At 43.7% G+C, this 19,566-nt stretch overlaps 1 protein-coding gene across 1 annotated transcript in view; it reads left to right on the top strand.

Moving 5' to 3' along the window:
• Positions 1-19,566, top strand: part of dpep2 (dipeptidase 2) — a 63,866-nt gene that overhangs the window by 33,206 nt on the left and 11,094 nt on the right. Inside the window, exons 7-10 of the mRNA XM_080187026.1 lie at positions 7,935-8,111; positions 10,173-10,257; positions 11,986-12,061; positions 12,143-12,278. Of these exons, the coding sequence (XP_080043152.1) occupies positions 7,935-8,111; positions 10,173-10,257; positions 11,986-12,061; positions 12,143-12,278 (474 nt within the window). The remainder of the gene's footprint in view (positions 1-7,934; positions 8,112-10,172; positions 10,258-11,985; positions 12,062-12,142; positions 12,279-19,566) is intronic.

Here is a 19,566-nt window from a genome sequence, read left to right as displayed (position 1 = left end):
ACTCTCTCTAAAGCCTCCACGTCCTTCTGGTAGTGCGGCGACCAGAACTGGATGCAGTACTCCAAATGTGGCCTAACCAACGTTCTATACGGCTGTAACATCAGACTCCAGTTTTTATACTCTATACCTCCTCCTGTAAAGGCAAGCATGCCATATGCCTTCTTCACCACCTTCTCCACCTGTGCTGCCATCTTCAAGGATCTGTGGACTTGCACACCCTGGTCCCTTTGTGTGTCTATACTCTTGATGGTTCTGCCATTTATTGTATAAGCCCCCCTACATTAGTTCTACCAAAATGCATCACTTTGCATTTATCTGGATTAAATTCCATCTGCCATTTCTCCGCCCAATTTTCCAGCCGCTCCTTGAAGTTCTAGAGTATTGATAGAGAGGAACTTGCTACCAATCAGTCAAAATGGCCACAACTCATCCATCAAGCTGCATCATGCTTTGCATTACAGTGTCATAATGATGAGGCAAAGTAGTGGCAGAGAAGGAAAGAAAAGGAAGGAAATCATGCACTCCAGACGCCACCACCTCATAAAATGTCCTGTCCTGCGTGTCCAATGAACTGAAGATCAAAGATTAACCTGCTGAATCACATGAAGACCCTGGCAGAAACCTTCCACCCTGAGTGGGAGTCATCCTCGAGTAGAGGGCTAGCTGACAACGACAACGATGTGCTGGCCTCTGCCATTATTGAGGATTGGGATGTTTGTGAAGTCTCCTCCTCTGATTCGGGTAGCACAGTGGCACAGTGGTTACCACTGCTACCTCACGGTGCCAGGTTCAATTCCAGCCTTGGGCCACTGTCTGTGTGGAGTTTGCACATTGTGTCTGTGTGGGTTTCCTTCGGGTGCTCCGGTTTCCTCCCACAGTCCAAAGATGTGCAGGTTAGATTGAGCGGCTATGCTAAATTGACCCAAGTGTCAGGGGGATTAGCAGGATAAATGCATGGGGTTACAGGAATAGGGCTTGGGTGGGATTGTGGTTGGTACAGAACTCGATGGGCTAAATGGCCTCTTTCTGTGTTTACTTGCTTCATTGCCTGCCATCAATCACAACTGGTTATGACAGCATTGCAGAACCTGTCGCAGCATCTTCCCAACTATTCAAATGGTTCAGACTCCTACATCGCTATGACATTATATGGTGGATCAGGATATTGAATTTGATGATCGGCCATGATCAAAATGAATGGCAAAGCAGGCTCGAAGGGCCAAATGGCCCACTTCTGTTTCCAGTTTCTATTAACAAAGATAATGCGCAATGTGAATGGTTCGCACATTTCACAGAAGTTCTTTATCTTTCCCGCAGATCAGTTGACATTTCTTTCAAATGTATCACTGTTCCTGTTAAAGCAGCAAAAGAGAGAGAAATTTCAGAGAAACATTAACACCATTACTCCACAGTCTGATACTTACTCATGTCAACAAAGTCATCAAGTTCCTACAACATTATTTGTAAATTGAGTTTGTGTCTTTATATGCCCTGTTTGTGAACTGAAATCCCACTCACCTGATGAAGGAGCAGTGCTCTGAAAGCTAGTGGGTTTTGCTACCAAATAAGCCTGTTAGACTTTAACCTGGTGTTGTGAGACTTCTTACTGTGTTTACCCCAATCCACATCATGGCTAACTCATGTCTCAGACAGAGCAAATCAGTATGTTTCTTCCCATTCATTATCTTCCCCATTAGTCAAGGAGTGCCAGTCTGTCTGACATGGGAAAAATAAACATTTCTTTCCTCAACAGCCAGTCTGTGATTTATCCTGAAATAAAAAAACATTAAGCGTGGCTGGAGAAATCATCAGTTCTGGCGGGATTGTTTTATCCTCCATTTAACTGGTCTTCTTTAACTTCTCCAGCTGGGTGCAGTCTGACTGGAGAAGAATGAATTTACTGATATACGCAATTGACGTTTTCAAGGATTGCCGTACTCAAGAGAAATGTTTGGTGGAATAAATCTAAATTGGGAAGGAGAAGGTGAAGGCAGGAGATCCGGGTGTCTTTTTTGTTGTGGCGATTCCATCCGGGTGACTGAATGATGTGAATCAGTGGCATTTCATGAACTGTCCACCAGGGAATGGTTGGAGTTGGTGAACTGGTGGAGTCAAGGTGCCAAGGCAGTGAAGGCACAGGACAGGGTGACCTGCAGGATTGATGTTCTGTGATGTGACTGCAATCTTTAACAAGTTATTGAAAGTTTAAGAGGTGGAATTACCAGATTTTTGTTAAGTGGGAGCTCAGGCAGGAAAAGCAGAGTGTAGCACTCTACCGCTTTTCCTGCCATTATTTTTTGACACTTTGGAGAAATAAAGTTAAGGAACAGCTGATATGCCCTCATGCTGGTGGAGTGGGTACCAGCAATTTAAAAAGGACGCATGATTAAAAATAAATAAAGGAACATAAGCAGGGAAACCCTCCTCAACCATGGAACCTCGCTGAGCCCATACCCATGGAATACCCACTAGTACTGCCCCCTGGCACTGCATGGGCACTATCTCTGTGACAGTGCTGGGAGAAGAGCCACGGGGTAGTGCCAGGGTACTGCCTGACATGACCTTCTTCCCTCCTGGGGGCTATACTCATCTTTATAGCTCCGGCAAGTTCCATTCGCCAGGTCATGGGGGTCATCACTGTTATACAGTGTCATGCAGAGCTCAGAATTCACACTTGATTTGGAAATGTCTTCATAATGGAACTATTTCTCAGTCAAAGAACACGTGCTTTCTTCTAGCCTCTAACCAGCTATCTTAGGAACTGCAACATGGTTAATAAGTGGTCATTCAATACTCACATTTTCAATGCCTTTTAAAATTAGCTTGACACATTGTATATACTTCCATTCTTCCAAGGGATGTGGACATAGCTGGCTGGACCAGCATTTATTGCCTATCCCTTAATTGCCCTTGAATTGAGTGTCTTGATTGGCCATTTCAGAGAGCAATTCAGATTCAACCACATTTCTGTGAGTCTAAAGTCACATGTAGGCCAGACCACGTAAGAATGACAAGCTTCCTTCCTAAAGCACATTAGTGAACCAGATAGGTTTGTATGACAATCAATGATAGTTTCACAGTCACCATTACTGAGTAATGATAGAAATTTAAGCATCACTGTAATAATGAATTTTTTTTCCTGCACTGCCTCTCAGTTCCTCAGAGGTCAGAAACAGCTTTCAAAACCACAGTTGCTAGAATTTAAAATTGTCTCTTATTTCCGGAAGAGTAGGTTTACGCTGCACACTTTAATGCTGGTGTGCGATGATTTCCACCAGGGATCTGAGGACTGAGTGCTTTGTGTGCTCATACAATCAAAGAAACCCTATAGTGCAGAAGGAGACCGTCAGCCCATCAAGCTTACACTGACAGCAATCCTACCAAACCGACAACATTCCCAGTCTTGAGTTATATTATCATTGTTCATTAATGTAGCTGGATTGCTTTGGGAAGATTTTAATAGGAGGAAATAAATTGTAAGTGGAAGAGGAAAGAGTGGAAACACTGTGACGCAGGTTATCAGAAATCTATTCCAGCAGCACTATCTTTATAATGGGAGCAAAAGGTCATATTTACTATAGACAGAGGTTTCCAGGCAGGGCAAAACAGCCACAATCATGAACTGTAACCTCACTTTCTCGGAACCTAAGTAGTAATCAGCATCATTAAACTTTGCATTCACAAAAACACTGCAAAATGGCCAGTGGTATTTCTACAATACTATATTTTCACACTTCATTTTTCTATCTTTAACTCACACACTTTGTGAAAACTTCCTGTCTGTTTTTCAATCTTGCTGTAAAGGGAAGGTTTAATGGTTTAGTTGTATCCTGTAGGCTGCTTTGCACTCCTTTATTGCTGAGTTCAAACTTTGTATGTGTAATACTGAGTACATAATTTAGGGCAAAGAAGCAACCAATGTGTTTTCAGCAACACATACTTCAAGCTCAAAGTTTGAAAGTTTTTAAAGTTTACTTATAATTGTCACAAGTAGGCTTGCTGTGAAAATCCCTGAGTCGCCACATTCCAGCTCCTCTTTGAGTACACTGAGGGAGAATTTAGCATGGCCAATGCACCTAGACAGCGCATCTTCCAGACTGTGGGACGAAACCGTACCACCTGAAGGAAACCCATGCAGACATGGGAAGGGTGTGGAGACTCCGCACAGACAGTAACCCAAACCAGGAATCGAACCCAGGTCTCTGGCGCTGAAAGGCAGAAGTGCTAACCACTGTGCCACTGTGCCACCCTCACTGTGGCGGGCTCAAAGGGGTAAAGCAGGAAAATTGAGTAGCAATATCAATTTAATCTATCAGTTCCAGTCTTTGTGATTGATACTTATTTTTAAAACTCTACAATTTCTGGTGAACAAATGCTGGAATATAACAAAAAATGTTTTGTTACTTTCCACACCTAAACAGCTGAATATTAATGCAGCTCTGTGAGGTATTTGTAAAAAACAACTTTCTAGCAGGAAAAAAGAGTAATCTCAGACTTTTTTTTAAGGATATAGCCTGTCCCATATCAATCCTTCCCTTTTATTTTGTACTTGTTGTGGTCAGGGTGTTGATGAGCTCTGTTAAGCCTTTGTAAAGCAAACCGCAAGCATGTGCATACCAGTGATGACTGATGTACTGGGGAGATGGGGAAATGTTTGGTCCTTCCCAGGAATTCAGTGATATGGAGAATGTCACATTTTGGATCCCATGGCTTTTCCAGGATTCCTTATTTATTCTAAAGGGGGATGTTATGAGCTTGCATAACTGAAGTACACGTCGAGATAAAAACAAGTGATTCAGTGTAATGGCTCTGGTCAGATAGACAATGAACAGCTTGAATGCACTTCTGTGCTTTCTCTGAAGACGATAGTGAAAGTCTCTGCTGCTATTGCTTGGTTTGTCAGTTGAGAAATACCCTGTGGAATCTTAACCTTTTATTCACTCATTCCACTCTTACAAAATCAAAATCAGAAATCTAAATGTACATAAAGCACATTTTAGTAATGGACACAAATTCATGTTTCACAGATTCACAGGGCTGTTAATTGTGCTCTCCACCACAAATTTCCCTACAGCTATTATGACTCAAGATCTTGATGACTTCTCTCGTGCTTCTAATTTGCAACATTGACACTAACACACTTTCCTGACCCAGAATCTTTGTCTAATTATTTCTTCATTGGAAGCGTTGTGGGTTCGCGTCCTACTTTAGGACTTGAGTATAAAATTCTAGGCTGACATTCCAGTACCTTAATGAGGGAATGCTGCCCTGTTACAGATGCCGTCTTGCAGATGTGATGCTAAATGAGATCTTGTCGTCCCTCTCAGGTGGGCATAGGCCTGGATTCTCTGAGCTCACCTGCAGCTAGGATTCTCTGGTCCTGCTGCAGAGAACGGAGATTTGGCTGAGCACAGTGGAGCATGAACGGCTGGAGAATCCTTGTCACAAAAAAATTCTGTGGCTCTATTTTAATGAGTAGTGGATTTATCCCGTGTCCTGGCAAATATTTATCCCTCAATCCTGTTGAGGAAGCTTGTGTGTTAAATTGGCAAATATTCTACATTACAGCAGTGATGGCACTTCAAAAGAACGTTGAGCGTAAGGAAATTTGGGGTGTTCTGAGCTCATGAATGGCACCATATAAATATAAGATTATTTTCAGACAAGCATCTGTTCTATTTGCAGTGTAATTGGAGAAGGTAGAAACTCATTGTGGACCCTTACTGGAGCAGAGTTGAGCAGCTGTATTGAACAAGAAGGGTGGAGGATGGACAGGGAGGGTGGAATGGGGATTTATGAAAGAGAGCAAAGGAGGGACGGGAAGAGGAAAATGAGGAGATGAGGAATCGAGGAAGGAAAGATGGGTGGAGAAGTGTAGGAAAAGGGAAGGAAGATGTTAAAAAAAAAGCTTGTCACCTTTACAATTTTACAATAATCATAAAACATAAGAAAAAAAAAATCTCGGCTCCAATATCTGGAATTAAGAATCTGCTGATGACCGTGAAACCATTGTTGATTGTGGGAAAAATCCCATTTGGTTTACTAATATCCTTTAGAGAAGGAAATCTGCTGTTCTTACCTGGCCTGGTCTACATGTGACTCCAGGGCCATGGCAATATGGTTGGCTCTCAATCGCCCTGCGGCAACTAGAGATGGACAATAAATGCTGACCTGCCTGTGACACCCATGCCCCACAAATGAATAAAAACAAATACTCAGTCCTCCCAACAGCATCCCTCCACCTGAACCCCACAACCTTAGGCCACATCTGAAGTACAGCCAGGAGGCCAGATAAAATCGATTTCTTTCCTCGGTTACTGTAGTGTTGTGAACTGATACCGGGACGTGTCAGCAGTTTAACAACAATCTACTTACATTTGCTTCAAAAGAAAGCACTTGGCATCAACTGAATGTATCCTGACAATAAAAGAACTGTAAATGCAAAACTGTGTAGCATAGTGATTCTGTTTCCCTATGAGTGGGTAAGCTAATGGTGCTATTTTTGGCCTGTGGAATGTCATTTTTTCTTTATATTACCCTGATCCTGGTGTCATGGGTTCAGGAATAGGGTGTGTAAGTTTGGATTCACTGAAGATTTGCCATCATTGTTACAATGGGAAAAAAATCACTCTTTTTGATGTATTAAACTTAAGAAGAGAACTGAGGAACTGGGCGACACAATGCATTTGGGGGAAAAACAGACTTGGAAAAATAAGGCCAAATCCTTAATATTACTGAAGTGTAATGAAGGAAACATAGTGAAAAACTTGTGCACAGCAAACTCCTACGTGGAACATAAAGAGTGAAAATGATGGGTTTACCACTTACTTACGTATTAGCTGAGGAATAAATATTGGACGGGGCAGCAGGAAAAGCAAGAATTAGTAAGCAACACGGGGGTGGGAATTTCCTCTGAGCTTCTCCTGGCCTCCTGCGGTATTATTAGCACAAGTGCAACAAAACCTCTATTTACGCTGTTAAATCTGGGATTTGATGGCAACTTGTGCCAGGCCAGCTATTAGAACGAAGCCATTTATTCTTCTGGCTTCCCGAAAGGGGATATGTTAGGGTTGGGTGACAGACGGTTAACGTCATCGGCTCTTATTGGAAATCACGCCACTGAGTCGTTCATACCCACCTGAGAGGATTAGACAAATGCACTTCCATGAGGCCCAGACTGCTATGGTTGCTTGGGTAGTCTTTGTCCAGATCCTTCTGGGAAACAGCCGATCGCACGAATTAGCAACTTCATTCAGTTAGGCTGAAGAATCATTGGCGGGGCGACTATAAAACTGCCATATTGGAATGGGAAAGAATGGCCAATCTAATTTTGGGATAGAGCTGTATGCTAGATACAGCTCTATATATAGGGCGGCGTGGTAGCACAGTGGTTAGCACTGCTGCCTCACAGCACCAGGGACCCGAGTTCAATTCCAGGCTTGGGTCACCATCTGTGTAGAGTTTGCATATTCTCCCCATTTCTGCGTGGGTTTCCTCTGTGTGCTCCAGTTTCCTCCTTTAGTCCAAAGATGTGTGGATTAGATGGCTTGGCCATGCTAAGTTGCCACTTAGTGTCAGGGGGACTAGCTAGGGTAAATACATGTGGTTATGGGGATAGGGCTTGGTTGGATTGTAGTTGGTGCTGACCAGATGGGCTGAATGGCATCTCTTTGCACTGTAGGATTCTATGATTCTATCTCTAGCTGGTATATACCTGGTCTGAGAACATGACGCATGAACTGGAAACTGTTTCATTCTCGTCAGCACCTAATGAGCAATGAGAGAATAAGTTAGCAGTTAAAAAAGTTGAAAGCGATCCATTTTTCTTTAACCTAATGTCAGTCAAGCACTTTAGTTCTAACAGCAGTTTTACATGTGAGCTTTCAATGAAAAGTACGGCACTAAACTTTCTAACTACAATGTTGAATTTTCAGGAGGTTGTGTGGGAGATGAATCGATTGGGAATGATAGTAGATCTGTCACACACTGCCGCTGACACAGCCAAAGCTGTCATTCAGATCTCCAAGGCACCGGTTATATTCAGCCATTCCTCTGCCTATGCAATCTGCAAGCATCCCCGGAATGTTCCAGATGAGCTTCTTAGAATGATTGTAAGCAATTTAAACTCAACTCTGGTCTGTGCTTCCTTTTATAGAACACATTAAATGATAAATTACTGATCTATATCATAGCCTTCAAGGAGCAGTGATGTCCATTGACACAGGAGAACCTACCGTTGTGTCACAATGCTGGGGGTCAGTGTTAAATATTATGCGATGCGGTGCAGCAAAACCGTTAACTCTGTTCACACTGTTAAACATGGGATTTTATCACAGTTCATTTGTGTTGGAGCAGATACTAGAGCCAAACCATTTATTCTTCAGGTGTTATGAAATGTGGCAACATTGGTATTGGGTGGCAGATGGTTAGAGTCTGTGGACTGGATTTTACCACATCCCCACTTGACGTGTTTTTGACAATGTAGAGATGCCGGCATTGGACTGGGGTAAACACGGCAAGGAGTCTCCCAATACCAGGTTAAAGTCCAACCGGTTTATTTGATAGTAATCCCACAAGCTTTCGGAACGCTGTTCCTTTGCCAGGTGTGTCGTTTCCAAAAGCTTGTGGGATTACTATCAAATAAACTGGTTGGACTTTAACCTGGTGTTGTGAGACTTCTTGCCGTGTTTTTGGCAGACATGGGGGCATCTGATATACATCTTCCTGCCCACCTGTCAGCACGCCCGCATAACACAATGGGTGGGCACAGACATTGGCAGCCTGCTAGTCATATTTAAATACATAAGTGAGAGTCAGTGGAGCTTATCAGCAAGCCAACTCTCCCCGATAATCTGCTGCCCCTGCCATTAAACGATTGGCACGGATAGTTAGCCGGGAACGGGCAGACCATTTTGTAAACCGTTTTTAAAAGGGAAGGAAGGGGAATCACTATCTTCGGAGGTTGCCCTTTATGCTCTGGGGAACAGACACCCTCAGGTAGAACCATCCCCCCCTCTTTTTTCTTCCCACCTGCCTGCTCTCTAAAATACACCACCACCACCCCCACCTCCCCCAACCCTTCACCACCTCCCACCACCCCTCCCCAACGCTATCCAATAAATATCCCGGACATAGCTTGCTCTGGGATCCGTTGCCCCTTCTCCTTGGACCTACACGCAGTCCAGGCAGCAGTCACTACTGCGTCCCTGGTTCTGCTGCTGGGACGGCTCACTGACCAATAACTCCTCAGAGTGAGACATCCTTCCTCAGCGATGGGCAGAGGTACCACTGGGCAATCTAGCCTTTAGTTTTATGGCTATGAAGTGGGTCAGAATGCACTGGAGTCATAACAGCTCAGAAGACAGACATTCTGCCCATTGAATGTGTAGTAACTCTCTGTAGAGCAACCCAATCAATCCCATTCCCCTAGCTGTGTTCCTATAGCCCTGAAAGATTACTTTGCTCGAATGCCTATCTAATTTTCTTTTGAAACCATTCGTCTCCTGCTCCCACCAATCACAGAGGCTCTAAGCCATTATCGCTCACCACATAAAAAGCTTTGTCCTCATATCACTCCTTATCTCTTGCCCAAAACCTTAAATCTGTGTCTGCTCATCATTCTGCCTTCAGCTAACGGATACAGTTTTTCTCTGAATAACTGAACTAAACCTGTCATTAGACCTTTCCTCAACTCCCAACAAGGACAGCCCCAGCTTCTCCAACCTAACCTTGGAATTAAAATCCTTTATCCCTGGAGCCATCCTGGTAAATCTCCTCTGCCCCCACTGAAGGACCCTCACATCCCCCATAAAGCACCATCAGGTTTCGGTGAATTTGTACTTCAATGTGTTGTGTCAGAGAGGAGAAGAATTTGTTCCTGCGCTGGCCATGTCCCCACATGGTGAGTTCCTGATCTCAGCTGTGTTATCAAAAAGCAAAATACCAAACAGAAGTCAAAAGACTCTTCGAATTGAATGAAGAGGAATCATCCAGGCTGTTCCTCCTTTAACGACAAGTTAAAATAAAGTATTGGCAGAAGCCTGGAACTGGGTTATCTGCCTGATCTCTGAGCCAGACGCCGGAGAGGAAGATCTGAAGATCAGATGGAAAATAACTACAGCTTTAAAACTGAGGTTAAATTAAATGATTTTCTTTTCCACATTTTGTTTCAGAAGAGGACCGGGGGCCTTGTGATGGTGAACTTCTACTCTGGCTTTGTGGCCTGTCAGGGGACTTCCAATATTTCTATAGTTGCAGGTAAATGATTTGAACAGTTGTACTTGGATAAAGAAATCATGTTAGGCTGACCTACCCCTTTTAATAGGGAGAAAATATTTAATGTTTTGATACATTCAACTTTTTTTTAATGCCTTCTGATTAAATAATTTTACTTTGCACTTGTACACAAAATGTTTCAAGGTGAAAGTACTCATAATGTGTTGTGGGGATGTGGAGAAAAGCAATGTCGAAGGCCACATCCTTGAAAGATTGGAACAGAGCCTCTGTTGCTTGCATGTCGACAAGATTTTTTTTAACTCAAGTGAATATGATTTAAGTCCCTGATCAGATAGGAAACCATGTTTGAGCAATGGATACAGAATGCAGTGAACAGCTCAGGAATATGTAAATATAGATAGAAACACAGGGTGGAATTTTCCCAGCCTTAGGCAGAGTTTCACAGTGGGAGGGAAAACCAGTGCAGAAGTCGGAATCTTACCTCTCTTACCGGCAGGACTTTCTAGTCCCACTGCAGTGAACGGAGATCTGGCTGGCTGCCAAATTCTCCATCCTCGCTGCAGTAGGAATGGGCTGTGAACGGGCGGAATTTTACCACCTTGCCCGCCTGAGGCTGGTAAGATCCTGCCCGAGGCCAACAGAGAATGCCATTCTGCGAGTCTCACCCGCCCCAATTCTGGGGCAAGCGAGGCGGTAAAATTCCGGCCACAGTGTTTAAAAAATCAGGGCACCCTTTTAAAAGATAAAATCGAAACATCCTCCCTCCCGCTGTTGGAACAGCTGGGGCAGTGCCAGGGACTACCCTGGGAGGTTTACTCACCTGCATGACTCTGGTGCACATTGTGAGGGACCTGCTGTTATACACATTGATGTGAAAGGACAATCCACTGAAGGGGCAGGGCTATCAGATGTTAGGCCTGATCATCATCCAAATGGGGATCCCAACGTTCAACGTTGGCATTCCCATTATGTCATGGGCGGGGTCAATCAGAATCCCACTGGCATTTTGGGAACCCCAGGGGATTTCCTGTTCCTGCTCCTGTGCCTCCCCTCTCCAAAAATGGGAGCGTGTTATCTGCCCTCCCCACTTCCCTTTTCCCTGTAGAAATATTTAGGAAATTGCTGTAAAAGAGTTATCCGTCTAAACCCAGCTTCTAAAGAAACATTAACATGCCTCAGGTACGAGGCTTCGGCAGTTCAAACGCCATGAAAGATAAATGATTGACTGTAATGAATGATTGGGACCATGTCTTTAAACAGCAACTGACACTTACAGAGCTTCCGTCCTTAGAGAGCTGTAAGTACTCACAAATCAACCACAAGAGTATTTCACCACGTCTGACATTATCACCTCTGCCTCAGTAAAGCTAACTGAATGGGTATTTGGAAAGAGAGTTTATGAACATGTTGGTTGGTGGGGAGGGCGAGGGGTGGTGGGGGGGGAAGGTAGGGTAGGGTTTTAACTGGACTTGAGGAGTCAGCAATGGGCTGAATGTTTCCTACTGTGCTGTAAATTATTTTAAGTTCAGAATCCATTGTACAGCTTAAACCAACACAAGCAAAATAAAAAAAATCTGAATTTCAACAACTGACATAAAATAGCATGTATTTGTGTTTAAAAGAATGTTTAATTGATATAGATTTCTTTGCATAAACAAGTTGAATTTTGAACCTCAATGAGGATAAAACTAGGAGCATATTGAAGCTTCTTGTTGGAGTTGGTGTTACAATTTGCGCCTGCTGTTACAGATCATTTCGACCACATCAGGAAGATTGCTGGTAATGAGTCGATTGGAATTGGTGCAGATTTTGATGGGGCCACTTGGTTTGTATGCAGTGTTATTTTAAATGTTACTCCCTTTGATTACGTTGCCCAATATTTCCTGACATTTGTGGTGGGTTGCAGGTTCCCACAGGGTCTAGAAGATGTATCAAAATATCCTGCACTCATTGAGGAACTGCTGAGGCGCAACTGGACAGAGGAAGAGTTAAAAGCCATACTACGAAACAACTTTCTCCGGGTGTTCCGCAAAGTTGAAGAGGTGAGAACGCTAAGTAGGGGAGTTTGGCGGGTATGCGTTACATTATTGCCTCTGTGTTTGGGTTAATTAAGTGGTTAGCACTTCTGCCTCATAGCGCCGTGGGACAAAGGTTCAATTCTGGCCTTGGATGACTGTCTATATGGAGTCTACACATTCTCCCTGTGTCTGTATGGGTTTCCTCCAGGTGCTCTGGTTTCCTCCCACATTCCAAAGGTGTGAAGGTTAGGTTGATTGGCCATGCTAAATTGCTAAAGATGTGTAGGTTAGGGGGATTAGCAGGGTAAATATGTGGGGTTACGGAGATTGGGTAAGGGGTTGGGCCTGGATGAGATACTCTGTCAGAGAGGCAGTGCAGACTCAATGGGCCGAATGTCCTCCTTATGCTTTGTGGGGATTCTGTGAAATTTATGAATTAAAAATGAGACAGGCGTCAATAGTCTGGAGAAAATATTGTGAGTAAACCTCAACAATGAAAACAATCCCTCCCCACCGCAACCGCTCTCTTCCACTCCCCCTTCCCAATCCCCCAAATATATGCTTGTGATTAAGGTAGCAATGTGTGGTAGTATATCTGTGCTCTCAGTAATGGGACTGGAGCTGCAGTCTGAGCCATAGCAGCAAATAAATGAAGTCATTTTCCTTCAAGTTTTCATCGCGAGGTGGTATTTTCAGCTGCGTAGCCTCATGTCAGACAGTGAGACATATTCAAATACTTATTTGTGAAAGGAAATGAATAAAATGACGGGATAAAAACAACACATCACTTTCAATCCACACAGGAAGTATTTTGGATTTGGCCCCGTCTGTACAGACAGCCGTAAAGCTGGGAACACCAAACACATTCATCAATAGAACCAAGGCAAAATTCACACTCAGTTATTTACCATTAAGAATATGGGGAAGGATCCAAAGTAAAAGGTTACCCACTAGCAATATTTTAAGATGAGAGGTCAACATTTTTCTGGGAACATAGCTCCAGGCCCATGCTTCATTGGAAGGAGGGTGGGCAGCATGAGAAGGTTAGAATGGGCCAAATGGCCTCTTTCAGCACTGTAGGGATTCTATGATTCTATGAAGGTCTATTTTACGTTCATAAATTTGGGCCGGAATTCTCCCAAAACAATTCTAAATGCTGAATCTGCTGGAAAACTGGGGTAATTCCGGCTGTTTTCTTCAGTCAGAGAAGACTGTCCCATACTCTGTGCACTGCAGAGACCACCAGCCTGGGTATCATTATTAATCAGTAAGCAGGGCCTATTCCCACTGGAGAGGCCAGCAGCATAGGACTGAGCAGGCCACTGCGCATGTGCCAAACCGTCAGTGCTGCGATCAGCGCATGTGCAGTACCCTGCTCTGCCAGCCTCCTGATTGCCGGCCAATGCCATCCCCCCCCGCCCTTCCCCCCAACGGCCTGATCGCTGGTGCCCCTACCATCCCTGGGCCAGGCCCGAACCCTCCCCCCCAGCCTATCCCAATCTCTAGACGCCCCCCCCCCCCGTTTCATCCATCCCTCCCATCCCGCAGTGCAGACCACCCAGCAGGCTGAACCCACCCCCACAATCACTCCGATCGCTGACCTCCCTCCTCCCCCCACTAATTCAGATTGCAGAGTGAAGCAGGATCCCCTCCACCCCCACCAAGCGCCTCCATCAGGCCTCACCCCCAGAACTCTCCCCAAAGGCCCAGGCCCCTTGGCACTGCCCCATGCCCAAAGAGCAGTGCCAAGATACCCCTGGGTACTGGCACCTTGCCCCTGGGGCAGTGCCAAGGGGCACAGACTGGCTCTGCCAAAGTGCCAATGCAGTAAGAAGTCTCACAACACCAGGTTAAAGTCCAGCAGGTTTGTTTGGTAGCACATGCCACTAGCTTTCAGAGCGCTGCTTCTTTATCAGGTGAGTGGGATTTCAGTCCACAAACAGGGCATAAAAAGACACAATCTCAATTTACAAAATAATGGTTGGAATGTGAGTCTTTACAGGTAATCAAGTCTTAAAGGTATAGACAATGTGAGTGGAGAGAGGATTAAGCACAGGTTAAAGAGATGTGTATTGTTTCCAGACAGGACAGTTAGTGAGATTTTGCAAGCCCAGGCAAGTTAGTGAGATTATGCAAGCTCTTGCAAAATCTCACTAACTGTCCTGGCTGGAGACAATACACATCTCTTTAACCTGTGCTTAACCCTCTCTCCACTCACATTGTCCGTACCTTTAAGACTTGATTACCTGTAAAGACTCACTTTCCAACCATTATTTTGTAAATTGAGTTTGTGTCTTTATATGCCCTGTTTGTGGACTGATATGAGTGAAGGAATGCTACATAAAACTACATGAACTTATACAGCACAAAAAGGCTGTTTGGCGCAGTTGGTCTATGTCGTATATTGCATTCTTTAACTAACCCTATCAGCATAACCTTTGGTCGCTTCCCGCCTCATGTGTTTATTCAGCTTCCTCTTAAATATTCTTTGCCATTCAGCTTAACTGCAGCTAAAGGTGGTGAGTTCCACATTCTGATCACCCCCTTGGTCAAGAATCCTCAATTCCCCATTTGATTTATTGCCTGGTTATGCATACATTTCAATGACAGCTCCATTTCCCACTGCACTCGCAGTACTCTCCCACAGCTGATTTACATTCAATATTGTTTCTGAGTACTTAGCTTTTTAGGACGCTGTTAATGAACTTTTGCTTGTTTTCACCCAGGGGGTGATGAATGTGTGGAATTCACTACCACAGAATGTAGTCGAGGACAAGACATCAGATTTAAGAAAAAGTTAGCAATAGCCCTTGAGGCTAAACAGATCAAGGGGCATGGGGGGAAGGGGGGAATCAGGATGTTGAATTTGATGATCAGCCATGATCAAAATGAATGGTGGCGAAGGATTGAAGGGCCAAATGGCCTGTATCTGCTTCTAGTTTTTACATTTCTATGCTGCAGTGTATGCTGGCTGAATCCATTCTGGGCAATTTTAGTCTTTTAGATAGCTCTTCCTATGGTATTAATGGACTGTTATCATGGGAAGAACATTTGGGCCAATTGGAAAGTTCTATAAACTTTGATAGAAATCTGCACTTGAAATCTGCCTAAAGCATTTAAAAGGTTATTCTATTCTCCTGATACTATTCAAGGTATTATTCCCAGCAGCTCACATCGGCCACCTAGCTGTCAATGGTTTTAACTTAGCGCTCGTGTGACGATTAATCAAGGGAAGCTGAAGCTATGGCAATTTTCCATTACTGCCAGAGATAAGAAATCAGAGGATGTGGTAATCCAAGCAAATACGTATTACAATCCTCGATGAAGAACTCGATAATGTTATTCACAGAAATAAAAAGGATTCACAGCACACAAGGCATCGGTTATGTGCACAGCTAATGGTAAATGCCAGAAGGGAAACTTGAAACAACTGCTCACTGCTATATCTCTTGCAATTTGGTACAATGTGACCAAATCCACATGTGGGTGTCCTAGACGTTTTGCGATGATTTTAAATAAAATAAATTGGGCATTAAAATAAATGACAATAAACATAACAAGAAGTACACTTAACTAAGACAATGAATATACACAGTATGTTACACAGTTCTAAACAACCTTTATTTCACTACCTTTAGTGCAAAGAGTTCCAATAACACCATATAGATTTTAAAACTATAAGAATCCAGTAACACCAGGCAGTTACATCTCTTTGGGGTTGCTTCTGAGATAGAACAAACAGCTGGCTTTTCAAAACAGGCTTTCTTCACAGGCACTGTTTGTGGGGAGACACACGGCTATTGGTTGAGGTCTAAATAACAGCTTCCTTTGCATAGCTTTAATCATCTCCTTATATCCTGTTTTCCATTTGGATCTTCCTTTTTTGAGCTAACGGGCAAAATTTTCCATATATTTTCTCTAAATGCTAGCTCTAGTGAGAAAACGGGTGTGCAGCTCCCAGATTTTCTCACAGGTAATGCAGAACTTATAGTTAAAAAAATGTTGCAGGCAGCTCCAAACCGGCAAGAGAAAAATCATCTCCCACCACAACCCCCAGATAAGGGGAAATGTGGAAACCCATCCCATGGATAAGGGCACCAACCCAACTGAGATCCCCATAGGATGCCCCCCGACCCTAGCCCCATGGGGGCAGTGCCAGGATGACGCGGGTAGTGCCAGGGTAATGCCCAGGAATGTTCCTTTCCCTCCCCCAGGAGCTTTACTTACTTGCGCATCCCTAGTGGGTTCTCTTTGCCTGGTTCATGTTTTGCAAAGGCTGTTGTAAACTCCGCTGACATGACATCCGCACCAGTGAGGGAGAATTCCTAATGCGGGGGGAATACACGGCAGGGAAACCCTTCAATTCAATTATAGTTTGTGGAAATAATAGGAACTTCGCTATGTCACTGGCAAGGGATGGGGAAATCAGAAAACTAGATCTTGCTGCCAAGGTTCTTGCTTCATTGGTCTTGTGGGATTTTCCACCGGTGTTTCAATTTTCCTGCACAGTGAACGCCAGCAAAAGATCCCAGTCAACATCTTCAGAAGTCAAACTTAACTACCTTCATCTATTAACTCTATCTTTTAGAGTATAAATGCAAATACTTTATGATCCTCTCTTCACACCTTGCCCCGTCCTTTGAACCTTTACTACTTTAGTCCAATCCCTCCATGTTATATTGCCCCATTGTTATCAACTTGCCTTAAGTAAATATCTGTCTGCAGTGCTGCTAAGCTCATCAATATACCTAAGGCAGTGGTTTCATTAACATAACCAAACTGTACCTAACCCACGCAACTTATATTTTCCCACAGTTTTAAAAATATATAGCAAGCAGACAATATTCCAATTTCTTGCATATTCCTGATATTTTCATTTCACCACTATTTTCCTGAGAAATCGTAGAAGTTATAAGATAAAATTGCTGTGATTTATTAAACAGTCACTTAGCCTGTATTAAAAATACATTTCCCTCAAGTTCTTCTGATGGCTTAGTTGGTTAAGGCAGTCGGAAGTTGACCGTGAAGATTAAACAAGTGCTATGTCTCATTACAATCACCAGGGAAAGGGTGGGTACTGAGAAAACTCTTAGAATAAAAGTTGACAAGTCCCTAAGTCTTGGTGCACTCCATCCTTGGGTCTTAAAGGAAACGGAAATGGGACTGGTGAGTTAGTAGACACATTGTTTTTATTTTTCCAAAGTTCCCTGGATTCTGGAACAGTCTGATCAGATTAGAAAACAATGTTTTCGAGAAAGGAGACGGACAGAAAGCAGGAAGCTACAGGCCAATTAGCCTCATATATGTTCTCGGAACATCATTGGAATCTATTATTAAGAAGGTTACAGCAGCTACCTTAGAAAATCTCAGTGCACTCCAACAAAGTCAATGTTGTTTTGTGAAAAAGAAATCATGTTTGACGAAGATATCAGAGTTCTTTCAGGAAGTAACTAACAACATGGATAAAGGAGAACCTGCGGTTGTGGTTTTTAGATTTTCAGAAGGCATTTGACCAAAGTTCTGCTTCAAAGATTCCAACGTAACATAAGAAGTCATGGTGTAATGGGTAACATATTAACATGGATAAAAAACTGGTCAGCTAATAGGAAACAGAGAATGGGTATAAATGGGCCATTTGCAGGTTGGCACAATGTTAACATGTGGAGTGCCACATGGATCAGTGCCAGGGCCTCAACTACTTACAATTTATATCAATGCTAAATTTCCTGATGACACATAGTAGAAAAGCAAGCTGTTTAGAAGACACAGGGGTTTGCAAAGAGATATGGATATTAAGAGAGTGTGCAAAAAATTGGCAGATGGAGTATAATGTGGGAAAATGTGAACTTGTCCATTTTGTCAAGAAGACTGAAAAAGCAACAAATTATTTAAATGGAGAGAGATTGCAGAACTCTGAGAGAGAGAGGGATTCAGGCTTTTTTTTATTCATTCAACCTGGGCATCGCTGGCTGGCCTGCGTTTATTGCCCATCCGTAGTTGCCCTTGAGAAGGTGGTGATGAGCTGCCCCCCTGAAACACTAACACAGCTGACTGGCTTGCTAGGTTGTTTCAAAGGGCATTTGAGAGTCAACCACATTGCTGCAGCTCTGGAGTCACAAGTAGGCCAGACCAGGTAAGGACGGCAGATTTCCTTCCCTGACATCAGTGATGGGTTTTTCCCCACAATCGTCAATTGTTTCATGGTCATCAGTAGATTCTTAGGCCGTAATTTTACTACCCCATCTGCCCTGATGAGAGCGGGTGAGGGGCGGACAATGGAAAAGTCTATTGACCTCGAGCAGGATTTTACAGTTTTGGGTTGAGAAAGACTATAAACTCCCACTCTAATTTCCAGATTTTTTTTTATTGAATTCTAATTGTACCAACTGTTGTGCTGGGATTTGAATGCAGGTCACCAAAACATGAACTGAGTTTCTGGATTGATAATATCACTAGGCTATTGCCTCCCACTAGTACATGAATCACAAAAAGTAGGTATAGCAACTGAACGGAATATAAGATTCAGGAAGTTTTTGCTACAGTTGCATAGGGTATGGGTAAAACCACATCTGGACCACTCGTCTCCTTTGGTCTCCTTATTTAAGAAAGGACATCATTGCATTGGAAACAGTTCAGAGAAGGTTCACTTGATAGATTCCTGGGATAAGAGGACTATGAGGAAAGGGTGGAAAGATTGAACCTGGAAGCAGCACGGTGGCACAGTAGTTAGGACTGCTGCCTCACAGTGCTGGGGACCTGGTTTCCCACAGTTCTAAAAATATATAGCAAGCAGGCAGTATTCCAATTTCTTGTATATTCCTGATATTTTCATTTCACCACTGACCTTGGGGAGTATTTAAATATGCACAGCCCATTAAAATCTCAGCGCATGCAATTCACCAGCCTTTGAGCTAGGCATAATAACGGCGAGAATCACTGATGGTCTCCACTGGCGGAGACCCTGTTGTGATGAATATGCCGGGCTTTTGGGAGCTAGTGAAGCCAGTGGGTGGTCTGCCCAACTGGCATATCAGCAGTGCCCACTTGGCACAGCGGTGGTGGTAGTGACTGACACTGCACAGCCTGGTGGTGTCAGTTGGGTACTGTGAGTCCACCAGTTGAGTACTGTCAGTGTGCCAGTTGGACACCGCCAGTATACATGGGCAGTGCCAAGGGAGTAGACCTGAGTGGGGGGGCCATGATAGGTCGTCTATGCAGGAGGGGGTGGTCATGTAGGGGTAGATCATGAAGGTGGCCTTGTTGGGGGATGCATGTTGGGGGTCTTGGTGGGGGGGGACATATCAGGGGTCTT

Source organism: Carcharhinus amblyrhynchos, chromosome 4, assembly GCF_965287045.1.
Source record: "Carcharhinus amblyrhynchos chromosome 4, sCarAmb.v2.hapA, whole genome shotgun sequence".
Taxonomy (NCBI): Eukaryota; Metazoa; Chordata; class Chondrichthyes; order Carcharhiniformes; family Carcharhinidae; genus Carcharhinus; species Carcharhinus amblyrhynchos.
Note: the sequence above shows the minus strand (reverse complement) of the source record. Positions and strands in the feature narration are given on the sequence as shown.